The 23,454-nt window shown below is 52.1% G+C and overlaps 10 protein-coding genes across 10 annotated transcripts; 3 read left to right on the forward strand and 7 right to left on the reverse strand.

The window, feature by feature from the left end:
* Positions 1–430: 430 nt before the first annotated feature.
* Positions 431–2,287, reverse strand: Z517_05220 (uncharacterized protein; the record flags this gene model as incomplete). The annotated part of the gene is made up of 1 exon (XM_013430547.1): positions 431–2,287. The coding sequence occupies one exon, from the start codon at positions 2,285–2,287 to the stop codon at positions 431–433; it is 1,857 nt and encodes a 618-aa protein (XP_013286001.1).
* Positions 2,288–3,349: 1,062 nt separating this feature from the next.
* On the forward strand, positions 3,350–4,112 carry Z517_05221 (uncharacterized protein; the record flags this gene model as incomplete). The annotated part of the gene is made up of 3 exons (XM_013430548.1): positions 3,350–3,382; positions 3,471–3,577; positions 3,641–4,112. The coding sequence occupies 3 exons, from the start codon at positions 3,350–3,352 to the stop codon at positions 4,110–4,112; spliced, it is 612 nt and encodes a 203-aa protein (XP_013286002.1).
* Positions 4,113–4,229: 117 nt separating this feature from the next.
* Positions 4,230–4,596, reverse strand: Z517_05222 (uncharacterized protein; the record flags this gene model as incomplete). The annotated part of the gene is made up of 2 exons (XM_013430549.1): positions 4,230–4,484; positions 4,549–4,596. 2 exons carry the CDS (start codon positions 4,594–4,596, stop codon positions 4,230–4,232), a joined length of 303 nt encoding a protein of 100 aa, XP_013286003.1.
* Positions 4,597–5,429: 833 nt separating this feature from the next.
* On the forward strand, positions 5,430–7,964 carry Z517_05223 (uncharacterized protein; the record flags this gene model as incomplete). The annotated part of the gene is made up of 1 exon (XM_013430550.1): positions 5,430–7,964. The coding sequence occupies one exon, from the start codon at positions 5,430–5,432 to the stop codon at positions 7,962–7,964; it is 2,535 nt and encodes an 844-aa protein (XP_013286004.1).
* An 831-nt stretch (positions 7,965–8,795) lies between these two features.
* Z517_05224 (uncharacterized protein) lies at positions 8,796–9,788 on the reverse strand (the record flags this gene model as incomplete). The annotated part of the gene is made up of 2 exons (XM_013430551.1): positions 8,796–9,214; positions 9,323–9,788. The coding sequence occupies 2 exons, from the start codon at positions 9,786–9,788 to the stop codon at positions 8,796–8,798; spliced, it is 885 nt and encodes a 294-aa protein (XP_013286005.1).
* A 625-nt stretch (positions 9,789–10,413) lies between these two features.
* On the reverse strand, positions 10,414–13,136 carry Z517_05225 (uncharacterized protein; the record flags this gene model as incomplete). The annotated part of the gene is made up of 9 exons (XM_013430552.1): positions 10,414–10,941; positions 11,069–11,144; positions 11,320–11,348; positions 11,405–11,438; positions 11,487–11,620; positions 11,668–11,688; positions 11,746–11,788; positions 11,841–11,928; positions 11,984–13,136. The coding sequence occupies 9 exons, from the start codon at positions 13,134–13,136 to the stop codon at positions 10,414–10,416; spliced, it is 2,106 nt and encodes a 701-aa protein (XP_013286006.1).
* Positions 13,137–13,793: 657 nt separating this feature from the next.
* Positions 13,794–14,501, forward strand: Z517_05226 (uncharacterized protein; the record flags this gene model as incomplete). The annotated part of the gene is made up of 1 exon (XM_013430553.1): positions 13,794–14,501. The coding sequence occupies one exon, from the start codon at positions 13,794–13,796 to the stop codon at positions 14,499–14,501; it is 708 nt and encodes a 235-aa protein (XP_013286007.1).
* A 478-nt stretch (positions 14,502–14,979) lies between these two features.
* Z517_05227 (uncharacterized protein) lies at positions 14,980–16,642 on the reverse strand (the record flags this gene model as incomplete). The annotated part of the gene is made up of 2 exons (XM_013430554.1): positions 14,980–16,127; positions 16,177–16,642. 2 exons carry the CDS (start codon positions 16,640–16,642, stop codon positions 14,980–14,982), a joined length of 1,614 nt encoding a protein of 537 aa, XP_013286008.1.
* A 1,754-nt stretch (positions 16,643–18,396) lies between these two features.
* Positions 18,397–18,807, reverse strand: Z517_05228 (uncharacterized protein; the record flags this gene model as incomplete). The annotated part of the gene is made up of 1 exon (XM_013430555.1): positions 18,397–18,807. The coding sequence occupies one exon, from the start codon at positions 18,805–18,807 to the stop codon at positions 18,397–18,399; it is 411 nt and encodes a 136-aa protein (XP_013286009.1).
* A 1,450-nt stretch (positions 18,808–20,257) lies between these two features.
* On the reverse strand, positions 20,258–23,065 carry Z517_05229 (uncharacterized protein; the record flags this gene model as incomplete). Its single annotated transcript, XM_013430556.1, has 3 exons — positions 20,258–21,259; positions 21,316–22,664; positions 23,029–23,065. The coding sequence occupies 3 exons, from the start codon at positions 23,063–23,065 to the stop codon at positions 20,258–20,260; spliced, it is 2,388 nt and encodes a 795-aa protein (XP_013286010.1).
* Positions 23,066–23,454: the final 389 nt, after the last annotated feature.

Genomic DNA, 23,454 nt, shown 5'->3' on the forward strand with positions numbered 1-23,454 from the left:
GGGGCTCCCATGCAAGGGTGTGATTCTGACGGTCGTCCACAAATTCGATAACGAGCAACCTCCTCTGCAGTATGGTCTTCTTTTGAACTCTTGAAAAATTAACAAGCGCCCACCTGCGCCAGAGGATCAAGCGGCTGAAGAGGGTGGAACCGAGGCGTTCTCCGTGGAGGAGCGGAGGAACACGGATCAACACGCCAACTTTTTGCGAGGTCCAACCCAGAACACAATTTACCTCCCACGTAACGCACAAAATTTGGACTTCTGAATCTTGTGCATTATAGACGCAAGTCTCCGGTAGTCTGTCATTTCGACCAAGATGATTGGGTGCCATTGTCCCGCTCGAAGGGATTATTTTGCCACGTCTGATGCGTGAATGCCACAATCGCATGGTGATTCCGTACAGCGAAGACTGCCAGCATCGATGATGGTCTCAACAGCCTAACTTGAATATCTTGTCCAGCACGGGGTCCTGAAGCGAAGATATATGGACGTAGCGTTTGCTGAAGAGCATAGCGACGTCTTCATATTGTCTGTAGCCAAGCCTTCGAGCCAGATTTCCGAATCTAACAGAAAACCATTGAATATCCACCTGCTCCGAAGTGTAGAGGATCCAAGCATTGGACTTCTTTCGAAGGACATGGGTCACAGATAGCTGCTCCACATAGGCCCCTATCCCGTAGACCCACAACAGGTCCAACGCACTCGGATGGGACTCGTCGATCTTGTCGCTCTCAAAATCAAGCTTGAGCACGCATCTGAGGAGCATAATGTGCCAAACCTGTATCGTGGAGACCCAAGATTGCGCCAGGAGCAAGGCTTCTAGACCGAAGGCCATGACCAGATGCAGTGCTAGACAAAGACACATGCCAACAGACGCATGATGAACAGCCGTCGGTGTTGAAATAGCCTGGCAGGGGTCGACAGCATTCGTCTGTTCTGTTAGGCTACACCAGTAGTCCATGATCCGAGCTCTGACGGCTTGTCGCCGAAGATAAGACCAGCGGAACAGCCCGTTGAGTTGCCTCGGGTCGTCAACAGCCATTGTCTTTTTGAGATTTTCGACCTCCACCAGTTCACGCAGAGCCTTGAAGATGCCGGGAAAGTCATTCGCACTCGGACAAGCTGAGCACCATGTAGTGGGATCCGTATCCAACTGGCTTGATCTTTTGGGACCAGTCACCAAATCGGCCATACGTTGAGGAACGGTATCCTCCCACGGCCATGCAGGGTCCCAGGTCGAAGAATCGAGAAAGCTGCGCGTACCCGTAGCCGCAGCTACCCTAACAGCAAGATAGACCATGATCTCTTTCATGATCCAAGAAAGCCCTCCGACCCCTCCCACAGACATAATCATCTGCTTCAGTCCATTTAGGTGTAAAAAGAGTGTGTCGAGGCGGGACCGGTACATCGCCGCGGAGCACAACAACAGGACGGTCTGCACTGCGACCTCGAGATTGTCGTCTGCATGTGAACCCGATACTACAATTGGCTGCAGTGCATGAATTGACCGAGTTTCATGCTCAAGCGCATAATCGTGATATAATTCTTTTTTGTGAGGATGCAGACGCGCAAATGCCGACCAGCAGTAAGCAAGGAGGGCATGCATTACCGCTTCGTGGCTCATGTACGATTTGTAGACTCCGTTTTGCGCAGGCACTAGAAATCTGGCGGCATTAGGAGACGCCACTTCATCTGCCCATATCGTCCTCAGAGATACTGGTTGAATTGTTGTTATCACACTATGCCTCAAGGCGGATAGAGGGATAGGCGTCGCAGAAAATGGGTCGCTGTTGCCTCCCTGGAGAAGTATTGATAATGACCCAACCTTGCTGGCGGACGAAACCCCACTGGCTCTGGTCAACCGCGCACGATGCTGCGTCCGGAGACGCCTCTTGGTGACCTTTGGGTGGAGACGTCCTTGATCATCATCTTGATCATATATGTCTTCTGCCTGGTTGGTTTCTGATGGTATCTTCCTCCGCGGTGAAGGGGGTTCCTGCCTGATCACCCCGAGTTCTTTACCAATACGCAAGCCTGGATTGATCTTATTTGCCCGCTCGTAACTTGACGACGACGCATTCCGTCCACGTGGGCTTTGCGAGGCACTCTCGGGAGATTCAAGCAATGATGAGGCCTGCTCTACTCGTTTCTCGATAGAATATTGCTGTGCTCGAACCGCAATGATTGTCTTCTGTTCGTAGTCGGGCGTTGTCCTGAAATTCGTGGGAGTTTTCGTATCGAACCAAAGAATTTCCGGAGCAAAACTCGAACTTTTTTTCGACTGCATTCTGCATCAGGCCTCGTTGATTTGCTTACATCTCGATTGTTGGGGCATCAACACCATCCAGGGGCTTCAGGAGCGCGACGAGACGACCGGCCTTGACTCAGGACTGAGGAGCTGCGAACTCCAGGCTGGCAAACCTGAATTCGGGTTGAGACGCAGAAGCGAGGTCAAGGAGTATTGTGAACAAAAACTCCCTGGAATGAGTGTTGACCTAGTCTATAAGTCTGGTTTGCGCTGCTGTCCCTGTTCATGCTGCTATTGGCGAGGTAAGTGTCTGAAGTGGCATAACTTGTTAGCAATGAAAAATACGGAGTAGTTAGTCAACTTGCAGGCAATTTATCTCGCTCGTAGAACTATTGTCAAGACCTGCATCAGTTGAGCCCAAGGCTTGTGGGATTCGCAAACGGCAGGGAGTCGGATCCACACCATGGACGTATCAGATGCTACTGTACAGAGTACAAATCTAGCAGTCACATCGTGATAGCTGCCTAGCGGAATGGGCAGATCAGAGACTGGAGTGCTTAATGCCGGTTGCCGATACATAACAGGGACGGAGATTGGCGGTGTTATGGTTGCAGGAGTCACAACTGGTCTCCAACACCTTATACCTGCGGTTTCGGCAACCTGTGTGCCGGGACACGAAGCCAGTCGAGGCTTGATCGGTCGTGGACTTGACCAAGACGTTGGAGTGCAGAAGGTGTCTTTCGGTGGTTGTGGGTGAGCCGTGGTGAGAGAGTGGAAGAGTTAGCAGCTGGATTCATGGCGTTGTGCTATAAGACGGGGTTTCCTCCGCCGTACTACTCAGCGTCTTGGCATACGTCGACGCACAGAGCATTATTTCTGCAATTGCGGGGGCCTCCCCGTGCCTACGCCGCACCCAGAGTTTGGTGCCGCGAACTTTTTTTTGCCTGGGAGCCTCCCACTGCCTTGTTGGGTTGGACGGGTTTTGAAGAAACGATGTGACTTCCACCTCAACCTGCAACAGACTTGTCTCACATCCTCCAAACCAGGCAGACTTTTTCCAGTCCAACAACTCCTCACTCTATTTGTAGCGCAACCGCCAAAATGGTGGAAAAGGTCTACGTGACGTACAATGAGGTTTGTTCCAACCTTCCACCAGTCAACGGCATGCGGCCGATGCCTGCAGCCAGTATCTTGTCGCATATAGACTCACGCAAGCGATCAGATCCACAAACTATGCCAGACGTCGGCCGAGAAGATTCTCAATGACTTCCAGCCTAATCTCATGGTTGCCATTGGAGGCGGCGGCTATGTACCAGCGAGAATCCTAAGGTCGGTCAACACTTGAGTGTTCCAATAGGGATCTGAACAACGACTAACAATATGGACAATCAGATCATTCCTCAAGCGGCCCGGTGCTCCTAATATCCCCATTCAAGCCATCGGCCTCTCGCTCTATGAACAACTTTCTGGGACAGACCCCGTCGAAGCGCCCGGTACAAAAGTTACGCGGACACAATGGCTTGATCTATCCTCGCTCGAGATGAAGAACCTGATTGGCAAAAACGTCCTGATCGTTGACGAGGTAGATGATACGCGCACCACACTCGAATATGCGGTGAAGGAGCTGGAAAAGGACGTGGAATTGGCCAGACAACAACAAGGAAGAACCGAGAGGACAAAATTCTCCATATTTGTCCTGCATAACAAGGACAAGGAGAAGAAGGGACACCTTCCAGAAGACATGCTCAAAGAAAATCGGTATCTGGCGGCGGTGACTGTGCCCGATGTGTGGATCTGTTATCCCTGGGAGGCGACTGACATTGACGAGCACGACCAACTCGCCCAAAACCACGGCGTCAACTGAGTCGATCTATTGGCATGTTTTTTTTTGGGTTTCCGTTACAAGTAGAGGCTAGGGTGATATTCGCAAGAGCTGCAATAGAGGAGATCCTATCGCGCACATGGTGATGGTGTCACATCTTCAATCCCAACGAATCTTCCTTGCGTCCAAGTTTTTCCTCGCCTCGTCCAGTTGTCCCATAAGCTCGGTGTAGGCTTCCTTTGTGTCGTTGAATCGGAGAACGCCCAGACCCAGCCGTCCCAGCAGATATGCGCCCAGAGTAATGAGGGCCCAGCAGGGGAGCACTGGAATGATTTCCACTTGAATTTTGGTTGGCAGGATAGAAGGCACGGGCGAATCCTCAGTCAGGAGAGGAAGGGCAAGTAAAAGGTAGGTCTGTTTTGAGAATTAAAAAGTGCTCAGGGGTCAAGCTGTGGAAGGTCAACGCAGAGGCACATACTGAGGAGATCAACAAGGCAAATGAAATTGTTTGCGCAGCGCGTCCCATGGTTGGAAGAAGAGCGCTTGTGCGAAGGAGGTTTGTCTGGTGTTATTCTGTGGGGGATGCTGAGTAGCTCTGACTTGTATTTCCACGCGTATAACTTTCTAGAGCGGATGAATCGTTGTATGTCGTCGATAGCGGCGCTTGAAAAGGACAGTCAGGACAAGTGTACGAGACCGCGTCCTTGTCGCAATAGCCTGCCGTGCCCGTCCCGTAATACCTTGGCAGCCATACCCACCTTGACACTGACCCCCTACCACGCCGCTCTTAAACCTCCCTGCTCCACCCTTGCCTGAGATCTCCAGTCCGAACCATGTAATGCCGAATTTGGTAAATTTGGCGCTCATGTGGACCCCAGAAGTAGGTCACGATTCAACCCATCCTCGCCACCAACAAGGCTCTCTTCTGAAATATGTCGGCAGAGTGATGCCACGTCTTTAAGCGGTAGACTTAGTGAAGCCAAACACTAGCCTTGAGGAGCAGCGGCTGTCGCAACTTGTGAAATACCTACACTGTCCGCTGCTCATAGAGCGGCATCATTCTCATCCAAAAGAGGTTGAGGTTCTCTTGGCGCTCAGCCTTCTGCTTCAGCCTCCAACATTGGCTCTACGAGACCTCACTCTTTTCTACGAACATTCATTCGGCACTTACATACCACTAGTGTATCGGAAAAGTGTGCCTTTCCGGAGAAGTCGTTCTCAATGTGGCTCCGTCCAACGCTATCCATACTCTTTTGAAGTCAAAGATGACGCTCTGATCCCCGATGAACGTTTGCATGGTACTCGTCTGAGAATACAGGGAAACGAGAGCGGTAGTCTGCTGGTGCGGTCGATGTAAGCATGGCGCTAGCAAAGCTCTACGCGGCCTGCACCTGGCTTGCAGATGCGCTAGAGCAACATCGGATCGACGACCAGACTCTAAGTCGCACACACTCAGCCGTGGTCTCGGGTTTGAGATCCGTGAACCCAGGGGCAGGCGAAGAGAAACATAACGTCTCGGCTCTCATGCCTCCTCTTATCAGTCATGTGTATGAAGTGATTCAGAAAGAACGACCCGATGGCTTCAAGACTGCAATTCTTAGCACTCTTGCAGATGCGACGCGCGAAGTACCATTTTGGCGACCTCTATTTGGTCTCGAGGCCAAACCCAATCGTGATATCAACGAGACCCAAGCGGGAGGAGCGTCTCCACCTGACTGCATCGTTGAAGTTGCAAGGCGGGTGGTCTCTGAAACAGCACAAACATCAACAAGCGAGCAAACAAGATCAGCACTCCGAATCATCGCCAATTGTTGCGCAGACAATAATACCAATCGATCCATCATCATCGAACGTGGTGGCATCGAAGCACTGCTAGAAATGATCAGGCAGGGGCGAGAATGCGATCTTGTCGTTCCCACTCTCTACAACATCTGTGTTGACTACGATGAGCCCGCGAGAGATGCAGCAGGACGGCCATTAATCTCCCTTCAGGGGAAGACAGCAAAAGGCAACGAAGCAGACTTGAACGCGGCCGCCAACCGCGCGGAGCAGAGACTCGGCACATACTGGTCGCCGCATGCGAGACTGACGTCCTTTGAAATTTTGCTCAAGGCCAAAGATTCTGAACAGGTTTCCACAGACACTCTGGCCGATCTCATCGAAATGGCTAGCCGGATCGCACTCTATGAAACGCGCGATTTCGTTCACAATATTGATGGAGATGGGCCGGGTGGGACATTTGAGGTCGATACAACCGCAGTCATTGTTCACGCGTTATTGACGCATGGCTTCGAGCTCGCGCAAGAGGACATAGACTGCCGAGCTTCGATGTGTCAAGCCGTTCTCAACCTTCTCCCACAACCGGACTCTCGCAATATCATTGCAGGGGACCCCCGCCTGGTCTGGAACCTGATCCACTTACCTCTGGCGACGGACGGCTTAGAGTCTGAGACTGACGATGCTAATGAGGACGAACAAGGACTGGCTCCATACCGAGAAGCGATTCTCAAAACCACTTACGCTGTCACCGCGGTGGGACCGTATCATCAAATGTCTGGATGCGAGTCACCACTCATCCAAACCTGCATTACCACCCTTGAAACGGGAGGACCGCGCGACCTCCTAGCCAGCATTTGCGTGCTCCTAACCAACAGCGTCATCACCAAAGAACGGGCCGAGAAACTTGTCAAGGCCGCACCCAAACTTCCCAGTTTCTTGTCCGAGTGGCTGGTCAAGACCACCGCCTCAGCAAGCCTTCTTCCCGCTCTCAACCTTGCCGTGCGGCTCGCCCTGTGCCGCGAGGGACAAGTTGCATTTCACCAAGTCAACATGGTGTCAGCCATGGCCGTGCTCCTTGCCTCGCCTCCAAGCCAAGTGGATTCTCTCGGACTCGAAATACAGAGCGACGCGGTGGTCGTAGTGAGGTTGATGATCAAGGGACGCATGGAATATCTCTCTGACTTGGTATCTACGAGAGCCGACGGATCACGCACATCCATCATGGCCCTGATATTTTCTCTGTTCGAAGAGACCAGCCACGCGCGGACCAAGACCGAGATAGGGAGACTGTCGATTGAAATCCTCCGCACACTACTTTCGTCATCGACTTCAGCCGTCACCGCCGACACAGACAGAACAAGCCGGGTACGTGAAGATGACAACAAGGCCGAATCACTCTTCCAGTCCATCTTTCCGGCGCAGCACTTGCCACCCTCGCCATCACCCACAACAACCACGGCAACGCCAGACTCAAACTCAAACTCGCCGCCGAGAACAACAATCGCTGACACGATATCTTGGATACTGACACAGTCAGCGTTAAGCCCGCCGCCCGACGATCCACAACATTCATCATCACCAACCCAAAACGCATCATCCCTCCAGCAGACCGAAGGGGAAGCCTGGTTCGGGCTCGCGCTCCTCGCGGCTTTCCCCTCGACACACGGGTCCATCAGAGCGGCCCTGGCGCGGGACGACTTTCGCCTGTTGACGAGACTGCGCGAGATCGCTTCTGCCTCTGCCTCTGCCACTGCACGGTCCTCTGGCGCCGAGTCATCGCCACTACTAAAAGAAGGGAGAAACGACGAAAGGGCCGTCATCGCCGCCGCTGTCGCCGAAGAGCAAGAATCAGCTAGCAGCCGAGGACGCGGACCTAAGAGCAGGCACGGATGGGATCCGAGGTATGAGAACATCAAGGTCCTCGTGGCGAGGATCGTTCAATCACAATTCCAACCATTGAGCGCGGGCACGAACCCTCCAGGGCCAAAGCCACCATCATCACCAGAAGCCATGGAAGTATCCGCGAGAGAACCCAAACCCGAACCCGAACCAGACACCCACGTCCGCGTCCGCGCCGTTCTCGAAGCCACAGCTACAGAACTCGGTCTAGCCTAGGTCGTAATTTGGTGTGATTTGGACCACAGGAGGTTCCCTCCCTCGATGACTATGTTCTTCCTTCATCGTCTATGCAGATTCCACGAAGTACAGATTTTTACTATCGACCATGTTTTGGTGGGTAGATGAGTAGCTAGCTAGCTAGGTAGCTACCAGATCAAAGAATCCGATATTTACCTCCCTTCTATCAAGTCCTCGCGTTATACTCCAGTAAATACCCCCGCGTGCGTGTGCGCAATATCCCCAACATGGTGTGGAAGATATGAACGCGGAAGAAAACAAATAAGGAGGAAAACCCGGGAGATCGTCGTACTGTCTGCGAGTCGGCAATCAGGCATCAAATTCTAGTCCAACCTCAATATGTGCCGTTCAATTTCCATGACCTGCTAGTTGAAGTCCCACCTATCGTTTGGAGCTGTATCTCCGGAGCTCTCGTCGGAGCGATGGACAGCGGGCTGCGGCGCTGATATCTGAACGGTGTCGTTGCCTTGCTGGTACATGGTAAAGGTTTGTGCTGGCATTGATGACTGTACATCTTGAGGTTGCACTAGCAAAAGATCCCCGGCTGCTCGTCGCTCTCGGGCTTTGCGGCAGTGCTTGGTCTGGTGCCTTGGGAGAGATTAGCATATGCTCCACAGCCCACGACCAAGGGTGCTGTCCAGATCGGAGGACTTAAGGAGGAGGTGATCGCCATTGTATGAAATGCTGCAGCGCGGCACCGAGATCGAGACACAGAACTCACCTGTTTCTGAGATCCGACCGATTGAACAGCTTGTGACAATCGCCACACATGTAGTCCGTGTAGTGCTGTGAGACGTCCACAAATTAGTTCTATAGTGCAACTTCTACCACCTGCGAGATCTCAGCTTGTCGAAGGTGTTGTGCACATACCGACTTGATGTGCCGGGACAGGCAACCCGCAAACGCATATGTCTTGCCACAGCCCTCCTTGGGACACTTTCTCTTCTGGCGATTCTCGTTGTGAACATTGAGGTGTCGGCGGTAGTTCGAGGCCTTGGGGAACTCTTTGGTGCAGATTTGGCACACGTATGGTCCAGCCCCGTGCATTTTCATGTGCGTGGCGAGACTTCCCGCTCTTGTAAAGGTCTTTTGACACGTCGCGCAACTATATTGACCATCGTGCTCGCGCTTGTGTTCCTGGTGGAGACCTTTGCTCTTGATCTTCTGCGGATCCGGCGACGTCGGGTCGATCTTCCGGTCAAGCTGACAGTCTAATTGTACAGGAAATCCTGGTTGTTGCATTGAGTTAGGATGTTGTCCTCCATGAACTTGATAGACAAGACAAGATACAACAACGCCCGTGCAACAGTGTAAGCATCCTCACAAACGAGACTCACCTGAAACACCCGCGGAGTAATTGTGTCCCCCTATCTCCTCCCATAATGCTAGAGGGCTCGCCTGCGAAGGGTGGCTGGTCGACGTGCACACTGGAGACCAAGGTTCTAAGGTCGAAGGGGTGTGAGAGATTTCAAGCCTCGTTGTTGCATCCTGCAATATGGTATCCTCGACAGATTGAGAGCACACTTGCCACGGCGTGGGAAAAGAGCAGCAAAAGTCGGAGTTGGGGGAGTAGAAGTCCCCAAGCCCATCGCTGTCTGTGCCGAAGGAGTCTTCGACGTAATGTTCTTGACCTGGAATGGAGACATGAGAACGAGCAAGCGAAGGTTCTGAGCTGTCACTGTGGACGCCTGCGGAGGACGAATCGAGGTACGAGGGAATGTCGCCCGGCACCTCAGACGGCACGAGAGCTGGATGAAATGAAGAGTAGTCGTGATTGACAAAAGCTGCATCGAGCATATCCATGGTGAAGACAACACACACGTCCACAAGAAGCGTCTGGAGAGAGATCCTCGCTTTGGCACAGCCGCTGCCGGAATGGCAGACGATTTTAGATTGCGTTCTGCCGGCTAAGTCCATGGCAGTGTCCATTACCCTGCCTTGCATTTCAAAAGCCGACCACGTCCGTTTCCCATCAGCATTGTACCACAGCATATGCGGCCTGAACAGCCGCTCAGGCTTTTTCTGAGATTCCGGGAGTTGGACACAGCTTTCTATCTAGCGTCCTGGACAATGGGATGGTCTGTGCAGGACAAGATTTAGCCCAGGGTAGCAGCTGCAGAGCCATAGCCTTCGAGCTCCAATGAAACCGACACAATCCTGTGAGGGCTACCCCGTTCAAAGCCCGACAGTGGCCTAAACTCTCAATCACGCAGGCCCCTTCCAACGTCGACAGTGGAGAACTATGCTGCTTAGACTTTGGAGGAAAGAATGGTTCGCCATTCAGCAGCGACCATTTTCTCCATTGCTGAAACTAAGGTCTCCAGTCAGGGAGTATGTGAGGTGGCTTGTCTCCCTGAGGGTGTTGATGATCGGCACAACGGGGACTCCGCGCAACTAGTGTACCCTTTTGGTGAGATGTGTCAGGAGGTCAGTCCTTCTTCTGCCCAGCGACCATGGCGGTCAGCCCGTCGACTTGTTCACTCAATTTCATGACCAAAGCAATCAATTCTGCATTATCGGCGGTGTGCAAGGCAGATTTGGTGGTGGACGCAGCCATATCAGGTGTGACTGTTGGAGATGTCTCATTAAGCGCTCGCCGCGTCGTTGGTGACTTGAGAAAATCTCGAGCCCCTTCAAGACTCAGCCGGCCCGCGCTGAGTGGCCTGGTCGAGAAGTGGGGGGCTCGGGAAAGTGTGGGATGGGAGCGAGAAATCATGTTCCTAGAGTTCTCGTATGCCCAGATCAGCGCCACGAAGGGGATGTGAGTGGCTTTTAGGACAAAGATTCGAATTCGACGAACTTCCTCTGAGGGTAGGATCAGCCGAAGTGGCCGCAGCACAACCAGGGGGAATAGATTGAGTGGAGGCATGAAGTAGGTGAGTCGGCGGGAAGTGCTGCTCTCGAGGACATAGATCGAATACTGAAAGAGATATTCCTCTCTCGCATGGGCCATGACCTGTTCACAAGAAACCCATGAGCATTGAGCATGGGCGCTTCTTTAGTTCCGGATCCCCGGGGCGCTTAAACGGGCTGGAAGGATGGCCGCGGCCGAGGTTTTTCAAGCCACCATCACCATAACGTACCTCTGTCAGTGAATTGGATACCAGGGACACCAGTGATGTGATGAGGAGGATGTTGGTCAAACAGACAAAAATCAACCTGCAGAGATCATGGGAGTCAGCCTTGGGTTCCATCCAGTAATAAGGGTGCCGCTCTTCATTCATTCGGAATACAGCCGCCCCTATCAACTATGCTAGAGCCCCGGTCCAATGCACGAGACCATCGAGATGGCCTGCAGATCATGTGGCAGCCGGTGTGGAGATGTCTTGCATACATTAGAGTATAGCCAAACAATGGCGAGATCTGGGACAGTCAATCAACAGCTTCAACCGTCAGATTTCCGCCCGGCGTTGACATACCTTGACAGCCATGTCAAATCCAAGATAACTTGATCTGTTCCCCTAATCAGTGACGTTTCGGAAGTCGACTGCTGCTTCATACCCAAAGAACACCTTGATTAAGAGCCATGACATGTCGTTGAGACTCATCCGATCTCTCGCCAGCATGGTGAAGGTGGTCAAGAACCCGAGATATAACACGACAATCACAGGCAGAAACTTGCAAAATGCTTTTGTCTGTGCATTATTGGCATGAGCTCTAACGGAGGGAGCGCAGAACATACCATCTCCTTCAACACCGGAATCTTTGCAGCACACTGTCAGGTCACCTCCGACACTATCGAGAGACGGGTGAGACGTACCAAGCTTCCAAAGTATGGGTTCAGGCTCATAACCGAGAATATCCTGGTCATGTAAGCATGTCTGGATTAATGATACATTCTGCATTGATGCCCACCTCGGTACAAGGAACAGTGCCACCATGGATAAGATGTCAAAGGCAACATCGATGATATAATCGCTATTTCTGAGGAGGCCAATAATCCCTAAGTGCAAGGTCAGCTCCACTGGCACCACGCCCAGAACTTCGGGAGAACAAACGGATAATCACAAAAGCCGCACTGAAACCGATGATGGCGATGTCCCACAAACTCCAAAAGTCGGTCTGATAGAACATGAGGCCCGCATCCTTGATCTCGCCGAACTCGTCATAGGCAAAAGCAGCAATCCAAAGATATAACACGGTTTCTGTGGCGGTAATGTGGCTTGGATCCCGCTCCACCAATACAGCATAATACAGTGCCAGAAACGCGAGAAAGAAGCTAATCTGAAAGGCCTTTTGATACTTGGGGACCCTTAGACGGGTAAAGGGGTCTGCTACCCGTTTGTTGTACACTCGGGGTTTCTTGACGGCGTAGACGGAGAGACTCTCCCAGAAAATCACGTCGCCATTCCAGATGTCTTCGACGATCTTCTGAACAGGGTTCTGTGAGAGGAACTTCTTTGCGTCCCCGATGGCGGCGATTTCCAGGGCGTTCATACCAGCCATGGATTCATCCAGGTAGGCTCTTCGCGTCGCATCGTCCTCATCGCCCGGAAATGTACTTGAGGTGCCAGGGCCAGGGAGGTGGTCGAACGAGGCTCGTTTTGGGGGGCGGAGAACCGCACCACGTTCGGCCGATCGGGCGCGTATAAGGGGCGATGTTTCATCTGCGTGATCTTCCTCGACACGACGACCAAAACTCCTATCAGTAGTAGAGTCTGATGGGGATTGTCGCGTGCTCTCGTCCGGGCTTTGGGGCAGTTCGTAGAGAAGGTAGTCAATGAGTTCCTTCTCCGACAAAAAGGTAAGAAATTGCCACGCTACAAGTTCACAGGCGAGGGCCCTCGACTCGTTCAAACCGCTGTCCGCGTCTGCGTCAGCATTGGTGAAGAGATATCTGGCTGCCAGGAGTGCCGCAACGATGGCGGGATGGTGGCAGTCAGCACTCAGATATGTAATGAGAGGCTTCAACGACTGTCCAGCACTAGTGGTACGCAGCTGCTCGTAAGTGTAGGCGGCATCAATGGCTTTGGCGATGTATGAAGACAACTTGAAGACAACATCGGAAAAGAGTTCTCGTGAATCGATGATAGGGACATCGTTTTCTTCCCAGGGTTGGAATTTGCTGGACCGGGGAGTGTGAGGGTCGAGACTGGCCATTGAGGCGTCGACGTAGCTTTTGAGATTGAAACGGAGACCACGAGGGCGCATGGGGGACAGTGCTGGTCCTAATCGATTGAAACAATGGGTGTCATGATGGGAGGGGAAGTGCCAAAAGCGAGAAAAGTGTGTTGGTCGAGATACTGTGTTCAGAGATCAAAGATCGTCATAGGGGGATTTCAGTTTATGGAAAGGTATCAAAGTATGAGGTAGCATTTGAGGAGTTGATAACGAGCAAGCACTAGTGATATACTCCGCCGTAGACTAGTAGATGTTCTCGAGCGGATCAAATGTACCCTATACGCAGCGGAGAGCGAATGACATCATGTCTTTTTTCCTTTTTCATCCACTTCAACTCTACAAGAACCGCCTACTGAGTAACTGTCACTCACTAGTATGGTTCAAAAGATGGCAACTCAATATTCAGACAGGCCCTTACTACACTCAGATATCCTTCAGTCAATTAGCTCCACAAACACGAAGCTGACATCTGATTTGTCTCGAAAAGGACACGCGCAAGTCCCCGTCGCCTTGGTCCAAAGCCATTGCTCTCCATCTGGACGGAGATCAACGACCTCGTTCATGAAAGAGGACTTTCTCTTACCCAACAGTGGGCCAAACATGTCTTTTTCATCTTCGCCTTGACTTTTGATCCTCCTCACTTTCTGTCTGTCATTCTGTTCTGCTTCGAGCCTCCCTCCCAAAAACATGGCTCTTCCTACTCCCTATGCTCCCAATACCACGCACACCGTGCCCGCCCGCTCATCCGTGGCCGTCCCTCTGTCGCCGTCGCAGAAACTGACCGTGACAAACACCCATGGCAGTCAAGTGATTGACTTCTGGGCATTTCAAGTGCCTTCTTCGGACACAAAGGAGCTGACCACGTACCTGTCCATGTCGCACACGCGGGCCTCGCTGCTCAGCCTGAGCCCCGTGGCGCCGTGCACGCTGACAACGAACCAGCGCACGCCCATCCTCAAGTTCACTAGCGACAGCTCGGGCTGTATCCACGACACGCTGATCCCGGCCTGTGACATCCACCGATACCACCAGCTGGGCGTCCCATCCGATCAATACCACGCCAACTGCTCAGACAACCTTCGCACGGCCCTCTCCCGCGACGCGCCCGGCTACGCGCTTCCCCCACCGTTCAACACGCCGACATCCACCGTTCCAGATCCGCTGAACCTGTTCATGAACATCCCCGTGTCGCCACCCCCGAAGCCGCTGCACGAGAGCAACCGGACTGCCGGCGGGGAGCTGAGCTTCAAGCCGACGGTATGCGACAAGGGAGGCCAAGTCTCCTTCGAGGCGTTGGTCAGTTGCATTGTCGTCATGAGCTGTTGTCCACAGGACCTGGTGCCCGAGGTCAACGGTGGCGTGATCCACGACTGTCATTTCATTGTCGGGGGCTAGTAACCCTCATCACCATGTACGTATCAGTACATAAATATCCCGAGCCGTTCTTTAGCAGAGGCAGAAGCATGGAGTGACGCTCGAAAGGGAAACAAAAGCCAGAGTGGACACTGACTGACAACCCCGTACGACAAAGCCGTACCTCGTACGAGCAGATGCATGTGAGACGCTGTGGCGGGAATATCATTAAATTCTCCGACTTTTTAGCCTCTGCCTCTGGCTCTGCTTCGCCGATATCATACCTTAGCTTGATACCGGGTATATATGCGAGGGGTCGGGTTCTTGCAGGGATATAGTAAAACCCAAGGCCACCGCCCGTCAAAATAAATATGAAACAGACAAGAGTTCAGATCTCCATGAATCGACCTGTATTATTACGCTATTAGGTCATGATGCATGAACGGCTCTTATTTTCTCAGCTGTGTCAAAATGGACCGGATCGACTTTTTCAATTCTCGCTCGAAAGCATCCTCGTGTCTCATATCATATGTGCCCTGGTTGCTTCCCATCCTTCCATCAACAACAGCCCTGCTCTCCGACTCAAATTCGACGAGTTGCTCGTCGAATTGCTCAACTGCAGGTTCCCAATCTCGCACCAATTGTTGATTGGCAAACAACTCAGATACTTGCACCACGAACACGTGTCGCGGTACTTGTAAAAGTTGTTCAGGAGCACAATGAATGCTACCAACACGCCAATCAACGCCCCCAAACGAAACAGCCACCAAGCCCACCACAAGGGCTTCCTTCCTTTGAAGAAACCGACGGGTTGTTTGGCAAAGGCAACCACATCAGCGGGTACCGCCGTTGTAACTGGTTTGGATGCGGTTGGGGACGATGACGCCAGCATCGGATCCTTGGGGTTAATGCTCACGTCTGCATCTGAGCCGACATTTCGATAGGACCCAGTGTTAAGATTTGTCGTTTCGCCGATGCGCTGGCGAAGGACATTGGGAGAATGTAGAAGGCATATTCCCGCCGCAAGGCCCATCAGGAAACCCCCGATGTGAGAGAAATTGTCCAGGCCAGGCAACAACCCCAGAACAAACGAGATGACGATATCTACCATGATCCACATCAAGTCTTTGACAGGATGGCGTCGTTCATTCCAGCCATAGATCAAGTCCAGGAGAACCAAAGCAAGGATGCCGAAAAGACATCCCGATGCTCCTGTCGATGCAATAGCCGTGGCTGCAAAATTCCCGCCCAAGACAAATCCAAAGATGCCCGAGCTGAAATACACAATGGCAAATCGAATGCTGCCAATTGCTTTCTCCAGTTCACGACCCATGGTAAGTTGCAAAAGCAAGTTGAATGCAATGTGAATAAGGCCCGCATGTAGAAACATGGGGATGATGAACCGAAACCATTGGTTCGGATGCTCGTTACTGAAACCAGAAAATCCACACAGGGTTTTGAGATCGCAGTGGTTGCTTGGTGAGTTTGGATCGGATGTAGTGGTATTAGGACATGGCCAAGTAGGAGGGTCGGGGCTGTCTTGGACGCCGGGTGTAGTCCGCATACATGGCACAAATCGAGCACCCATGTTAATCTGCACATATGTCGAAGGCCCGATCATGGGATTGAATTGCGGCTTGATCATGATGGGAGACCCTGTAATGATCGCTGGTTTTGGTCAGCATCGAGTGCAGAGGTCCGGGACAGGTGTACTCACAATTCCTAATTATCTCAACCACAAAAACTGTAATTTGTATCAAGCTCAGAGTGTACACAACCCATGGTATCTTTCCCTTGAAAAAGTTTGCAAAAGAACCTTCCGTTTTCTTCCTTCCTTTTGAATCTGGCAGCAAATGTGGTGAATTCGAGTCGGGAGAGGGAGGATACTGTGAGGACTGATTCCGCCAGTCAGGCACATCTTGATTCGTATTGAGTCTGGACTGTTGCTTCAGCGGTATCGTGTCTGAGTGTACAGATTGTCTGGTAGGGTCGTAAGGTTCGTAGAAATTAGACAAAGGTCTGGCACTGTATGCTTGAGAGAGCCGTGACTGATCGAGGTTAGAAGAGCTGTTTTGGGGATTATAGGCGAACGCGATATGCGAGACAGGTCTTTCTTTTTGCGGCCGGGTAGACTGCGATGATTGAGCCATAGACTCTCCCTGATAGTAGTCGTTGGCAGCCATGGCGGTTGTAGTAAGAAGAGAGCAGTAGGACTGAATTGCTCCGCTGCAGAAACGTAAGGAGTGCGGCAAACGAGCGTAGGATATTCACTGTGTCAGAAACTGACGGTGCAAGAATCGTAGGTGACGTCCAAGGGGGACGATTGTCGCTAGATCCGAACCACCATCATTCCTGACGGATACTGAATTGACCGAAGAGAGCGCGAAGGTCGACGATGTGACGAGTGTGTCAATGACAATTAGACCCGTGATTCCGTCGGGATGTTGACAGTCTGCGAGGCTTGACAGATGCCCAAGCAACGGATCGATGAGATCGTGGATCGGCTGAGGGGATGAGGTGTCGTCTCGTTAGAAAGCGAGGACCCAGAGTCGAGGCGGAGATTTGGACTTGAGAGAGATTAGAGGGATGGCATTAATCGGCAAACAGCCTGAAGTTTGGGGCATTCAAAGGAGTGTGTTGTATTCAAAGAAAGTGGGAGAACAAACGATAAGGTATTGAGTGAAGGCCGCAGTTGAGGATGCTTGGGATGTTGGAGTGCCTCGACAACGCACCATGGCCTTTACGCACATCAACGTGGCTCAGGAAAAGGGTTATTGCCACACGAGGACGATGAGCAATGTTGTTTAGGCGTAGGATGGGCTTAGACGGAGGCGTGGGAATTTGGCGTGTCTCAAGATTCAGGAACAAGCTTAGTCGCTGGAGCGGCAGCCCGCACCAGCCCCAATGCAGCCCGTCACGCGGGCATCCAGCACCTGTGAGTGGCTGTGGCACAGTCAAGTCTACCCCGGTGCCACTCGTATTCTGATGCGCAAAAATAGACCCCGTTCCCCCTGCTTCGTCTTACGCGTTAGCTGCAGCTGTAAGTGCGCAAGCTGATGGTTCCTTCAAGTTTCGCATCTGCACGACCTCGTTCAGCTCGGTTTCATCCATAATGTGTCAAAACCATGCACATGATGAATACATCCCTATCCAGTACGTGGATAGATCAACTACAGGGAGAAAAAGGACTGGGAGGCGGTTCTGCACTCGTATGTCAAGTCTTTGGACATCATATTAGTCTATTATAATCTGTTTGTAACAATATCTCTTTTCCTGTTCGTGGGGCTCATGATGCCTATTAAAAGGCCGGATCCGAGGCAATCTTCCAAAAAAAGAAAGCTGCCATGAAATACAAGAATCACACTCATGTCAAGCCGACATGGTGACTCTCAGTCCACCAAATAAATATACAGCTCATTGCCAGCACCAATGCTCGGCACCTCCTCTTTTACTTTTGCACATCGGCCATGTACCCTGCTGTTTGCCCCGTGTGCACTCGGTAAAACACATCCGCTCAGTTCACTGGTTCTGCAATCAATTTGTCCAAACCAGAAATGCCAGTCTTGATGAGTGTGGTTCGAAGTAATTCCAAAGTGGGATGTTGCGAACAAGTCGAGGGCTGCTGTGGCCAAATGCGAAGGATAACCTTCAGTTGAGCACGTCATGATGATGAGGGACCTCGAGGCGAGGATGCCCTGACTGAAGCTTGAGCTAAAACGATGCAAGGCTCGGTCAATTCGGAAAGGGTCTTCCGTGTTGATCCTTGGGTTGGAATTTGTGACAGTTTGTTCGAGGATCCCCACGCGTTCGAAAATGTATATCAGGCAGCGCAAGTGACTCGAGGTGTCATTTACATCTCCCTTCCAATATCGCAGTCCTCGTGTAACGTGGTTTGTCCTCTTACGCCCAACAGCTGATGTTGCCGGATCTGCCGGGGTCATGAGCAAAGTTGTGGAGCGCTGGAAAAGGAACCAGTCAGGTAGTATATCAGCCGGCAAAGAGTGTTGACGATGAACGGCTCGAAGCCCCAGAACAGCGCGTACAGAAGAGCGGTGAAAGCGATAAGGATGACCGAGTTGAAGATGAGTTTCTCGCCCGGGGTCATAACATAGAGTCCAAAGGTGACTTCATACTGGTAATATCGCAGTCGCAGGTAATTTGATAGCTTTGCTGGCATTGAAACAAGCGGCTTGCCGAGGGAGCGGTGGGAGGAAGAGGAGCTGGACGTAGCCAGTAGCTGGACGGCAGCCATGGCCATGGGGGAGGAGAAGTAATTGGCCGAATTGGGAGGAGCAGAGTCGATGAAGAGAGGGAAGGGCTCGAGGGAGTGGTGGAAGTCGGCGGTCATGTTGATATAGAAGAGGAAACCAGAGGGCAAGTGGGAGGTAGGTTGGTGTAGGGGGCAACGGATGCGATGGAGGCTTTGTACTCAGCTCGCGTGTCGCAGGGCTTTTTGATCGTAGATTCGGGCCTGGCGGGACCTGGTTCGGTAAAGGACTGCACTCGTAGGCACAGAATCCCCAATGAGGAAATGATCCAAGCAAAGACCAAGCGTTTGATTTGCCGCAGGAGCAGGTGAAATTATGGGACAAGAAGTTTAATGATTAGATCAAAGGGCAGACCCCAGGATGGATAAGTGAGGAATGTGGATTGTGGTGATTTTAACGAGGCTGGAAAGGGAGAAGTGATGAATTGGGGTGGTGGATGCAGCGCAGTTTGCTGACTCGTACCGACGTCAGGTACTGGGCACGAATTGCGAGGTACTTGGAAACAGAGCAACTCTCGAGTCTCGATACACGGTTTCCTCACGTCTAGGATCTTCAGCGTGTCGAGAGATGTAAAGAACCAAAAGAACTCTAAGATGTACTCCCCCTCTCCCATTTATGGAGGTTGATCACGATACCACCCGCTGCCCTGGGATTTCCAATGCCTCATGCGCCAAAATGAACACGAGGGAAAAAATTGGGCATATGGGGCAAAGAGGGCAAATAGGTAAAGGGCCGGCATTACTCGGATTTGCGGGACACGCTGGATGACCAACAATTGGTTCAGCCTGTCAACCAAGCGACTAAGCGACCCTGCTGGCCTGCAACCAATATATTCATCCGGAATATGCGGCTCAAGGTTGGGAATTTCATTATTATTATTATTATTGTGGGCAAGTCGACCGCCTCGGCGCCGTTTCGCTCTTCTGCCCACGCTACCACACTACCCCTTTGGTGCACCCGCCACCCACCCGCCAACATGTACGATGATGTGATATTTCTCTCGTCGTCTTCTTGTCCTTTCTGCTCAGATGATGTCGACCCTCTCAGTTCAGACCTGCTGACTACGCTCCCAACTTACGAGTCATTCGATCAGAAGTTCCATTCATCATGACTTCTTGACTCTCTGACAGCATAATCGTCCTTCCGTCCCATCCGGGCTCGCCGTCCACCGCGCCCCTCTTTATTCTCCCTCTGAACGATCATTCCTCGTATTCTCCATCCTCCATGCCCTCTCGTTCTCTAAGCAATCCCCAGTTAGGCCGTGGTTCCTGAAAAGATAGGACAGGTGGACACAACAAAGAAACACTCCGATGGAGCATGTTACTAAAGAGTTGTGGCTCGGGACCGTCCTCTCGGGCGCCATTTGCTCAGTCAAGACGGTAGTATTTTGTGGATATTACCTCGTATAGTCTCTACAAGTACAAGTTGTTGTCGTCATGGACTCTAAACCATTACCCTGAACCCCGCTAAAAATCCACTCCCGGTCAAAACTTTTCTTCAACATCCATAAACACCCCGTTGTTCTTGCCTTCATGCTCCCGGTGGTGGTAGGTTCAAGTCGAATTCTTCTTGATCATGGGCAACTCTTCCCACGATGCAATTGATCTCATTCGACGGAATCAGCCCCGGGGTGCGATCTGGAAGCCGGTGCGTCTCCAGATGTGCTAGGAAGGCTTGCAGTCCTGTGAATGTGGGTGTCACGTTGACTGTTGTCGCTTTCTTCTCTCCAAACACACCTAGCCTGGCCAGCTGCGTCGACACTCCGTCCTCGATCCAGCCTTTGGCCACTCCCTCCACACAACAGAAGTAACAGGCGAACACGTCGCCACTATTCATTGCATCGCCGATCGTCAATTTCTTGGACACATGACATTTGGCCAGTAGGTTCCATCGATATTTAATGCCTCCTTCAGAATATCGTACTTTGGTATCGTACGTCTTCTCAGCCTTGACCGCGCCACGTCCACCGCTCGGCAGCGCCCTTGAGACTAATGCTGGTCCTTCGAAATTGCACTTGGTGCAGCGCCAGAAATGTTCTTGACCTTTTGGCCCCTTGCGGTGCTCGAGCGAGAAACCCTTTTTGCGTGCGCCGAGTTGTTGCCTCACTGCACCCTTGCAGAATCCAGCAAGATTCGATTCACTCGGCAAGTTGAGCTGCGATCGCGCTATTTGCAATTGAGGTGGACCTGCAGGGGTCGATGCCAGCCGCATAGTAGATTCTAGTGACGCACTTTCAGATGTGGATTTCACCGTGATGCTGTCCGACATGCTATCCACGGACTGCACCGTCGGCGAAGTCGGGCTGTTCAATGTGGCTATGTGCTCACTGCCACTCACGTCGAGCACTTTTGGCTTCACGTAGCGAGGCAGTCTGTTGAATTGCGCCTCCAATGCTGAGGGTGCAGGCTTGTGTATTGCCTCGGCGATTCCAGGGGGCAGTCCCCTGCGAATCGCGAATGATCCTATTTTGGACCCATTCGAACCAGTAGATCGAATCGACAGCGGTCGTGGAACTGAAGGAATCGGCGGCACCTGTGTAGAGCAACACAGTTAGTTCTCGTTAAGCCCGGCATTGTTGTTTGACTTACCCTTTGCTGGAAAAGAGGATCAGGTAGAACGGGCCGTATTTCACCCCCAGCGTTGCTGGTCTGGGGCCTGGAGACAGGCGAACTCGTTGTCGGTTGGTTCTGTAATACATTTGGATTCTGGTACCCATGCCACATCGACTGCTGCACCTGCTGTTGTAAATGGGGAGGCAGCTGTTGCAAAAGGCTTTGGTACTGTTGTTCTAGACCTGCAGCTGCTGGGGGACGACTCCGAGGTTCCGACGGGGCGACGAATTCCAGGGTGCTGTAGTCAGGATTTAACGGAACGGCCTGTCGTTGGTTTGATGACATCGTCGTCGACATATTTTGCTTCATGGCTTCCCTTTCCTGTGTTTGTTCTGCTTCAGGGGCCAGATTATGGTCAAGCTCGTGGATCTGGGCTGGAAGAACTGGCACGGAAGCCGGGTTGTCTTGTCCTATTCGAGGACTGCGCTCCTGGAAAGTGCTCTGTGGCACCGGGCTATACTGTACAGCTGGCGGCGGCTGATAAAAAGCCGACTCCTTCGGAAACCTTTGCCCTTTTTCGTCACTCGTATAGATCGGTCCCGTCAAGTTCGGTCTGTATGGTGGCGGGTCCGCATTTGTTGACGGAGAGCTGTCCTCGAGTTGCTGGGACACAGCGCCTTGGCTTGCCTGTCTCTGCATAGGAAAGGGGAGAGCCGGCACATTGTCTTCGCCTGGCATGCGGCTCTTGGGCGCGTCGCTCATGTAAGATAATGTTGAATTCATGGAGGTCCTCCGTTGCGGTGCCAAACCACCAGATGGTTTACGGTCACGCCCCACGGCTGTCCTTGAGCTGTATGTAGTATAGGATGTGCCCGATTGAGTGTCGTATGGTTTTCCGCCGAACGACGAATGTGTACTGCGGCTACTCGAATAAGCTAGCGATCCAGGCAACTGGACCTTGTCGGAGTCATCGATATATGGACGGGCAATTTGCTTCATTGCTGCGGTAGCTGTCGACATGCGCTGGTAAAGCTGACCTAGGCATACTGTTGCATTGACCCGACAATCGTCTGATGTTTCCTTTAACATGTGGAGGTTTAGAGTTGCTTCATCCATAAAAACCTCCCTCAGATGCGAAATTACCGCCTGCTGCAAGTTGATGAGGATGTCTTTCATCTGCTCTCGAGCGATAGCGTCCCCTCGGGCATATGTCTCGCCAAAGCGACGAACGTCGTGGTCGTACAAGCTCTGCACCGCGGTACCCCCTAGCGATAGAGAGTCTTCCAAATCCTTTGTCAACTGCTCTGGCAGAATGAACTCCTCCGAAGATTGTTTATTCTTGAGCCGCTGTACCAACTTTGAAGCATCGCGGTAGGCACCAACAACTGTACGCAAGGCGAATTAGTGAGTGGTTTGAGGACAACTAGCTTGACTGAACGTGGCACTCCGTCATTCGGACTTCGGACATGTCGAGGCTGCAATCCCACTCAACTCGTAGAGTAGGTCCAGTTGATCGCCACTGTTGCACAAGCCGATCTCAGAATAGCATCGTCGGTGTAGCCTTGTCAACAATATTGAGGCTCCGTGCGCGCCTTGTCCCAGCTGTCCGGAATATTGACCTATTCAGGCAAGACCTCCGACGTCTCTCGTGCTTTCAGGAACATGAAGGGATGCTGACGAGGTTGTGGACCATTCGTTGCGAAGCAGAAACGACATAGACAGATAGGATAGGAAACGGAGTAAGCTCACCAGCCTCAACACATGCTTCGATCGACATGACATCCATGGCTATCGGGCGTGATGCGCAGCCGCAATTTGGATGTCGGTACTGATGATTGAGGGGCGTATGTTGATCCTGTATCAACTCATCGACGCAGCATTCAAAGCCTCAATCATGGCAAAAGACATCAAGAACGGAGGAAGGATGAAAGCGAAGGCACGGGCGAAAACATCAGCAGGAGGAAAAGTTGAAAGGCCGGGGAAAGTCTCGCTACTTGAAGGCTGAGGCTGAGTCCAGGCTATTGGCAATAGAAGTGCTCTACGCAAGTCCCGAAATGGCATTTCACTTTGTGGTCCAGCCTGCACACCGGCTGCCTGCAGCGATAATGGTTCGTATTGACGTGTGCGCACTCCGCCCAAGCTGATACAAGCGAGGCCTGTGCTAGTTGGGTCTCA

The sequence above is a fragment of the Fonsecaea pedrosoi genome (genome assembly GCF_000835455.1).
Source record: "Fonsecaea pedrosoi CBS 271.37 unplaced genomic scaffold supercont1.3, whole genome shotgun sequence".
NCBI lineage: Eukaryota > Fungi > Ascomycota > Eurotiomycetes > Chaetothyriales > Herpotrichiellaceae > Fonsecaea > Fonsecaea pedrosoi.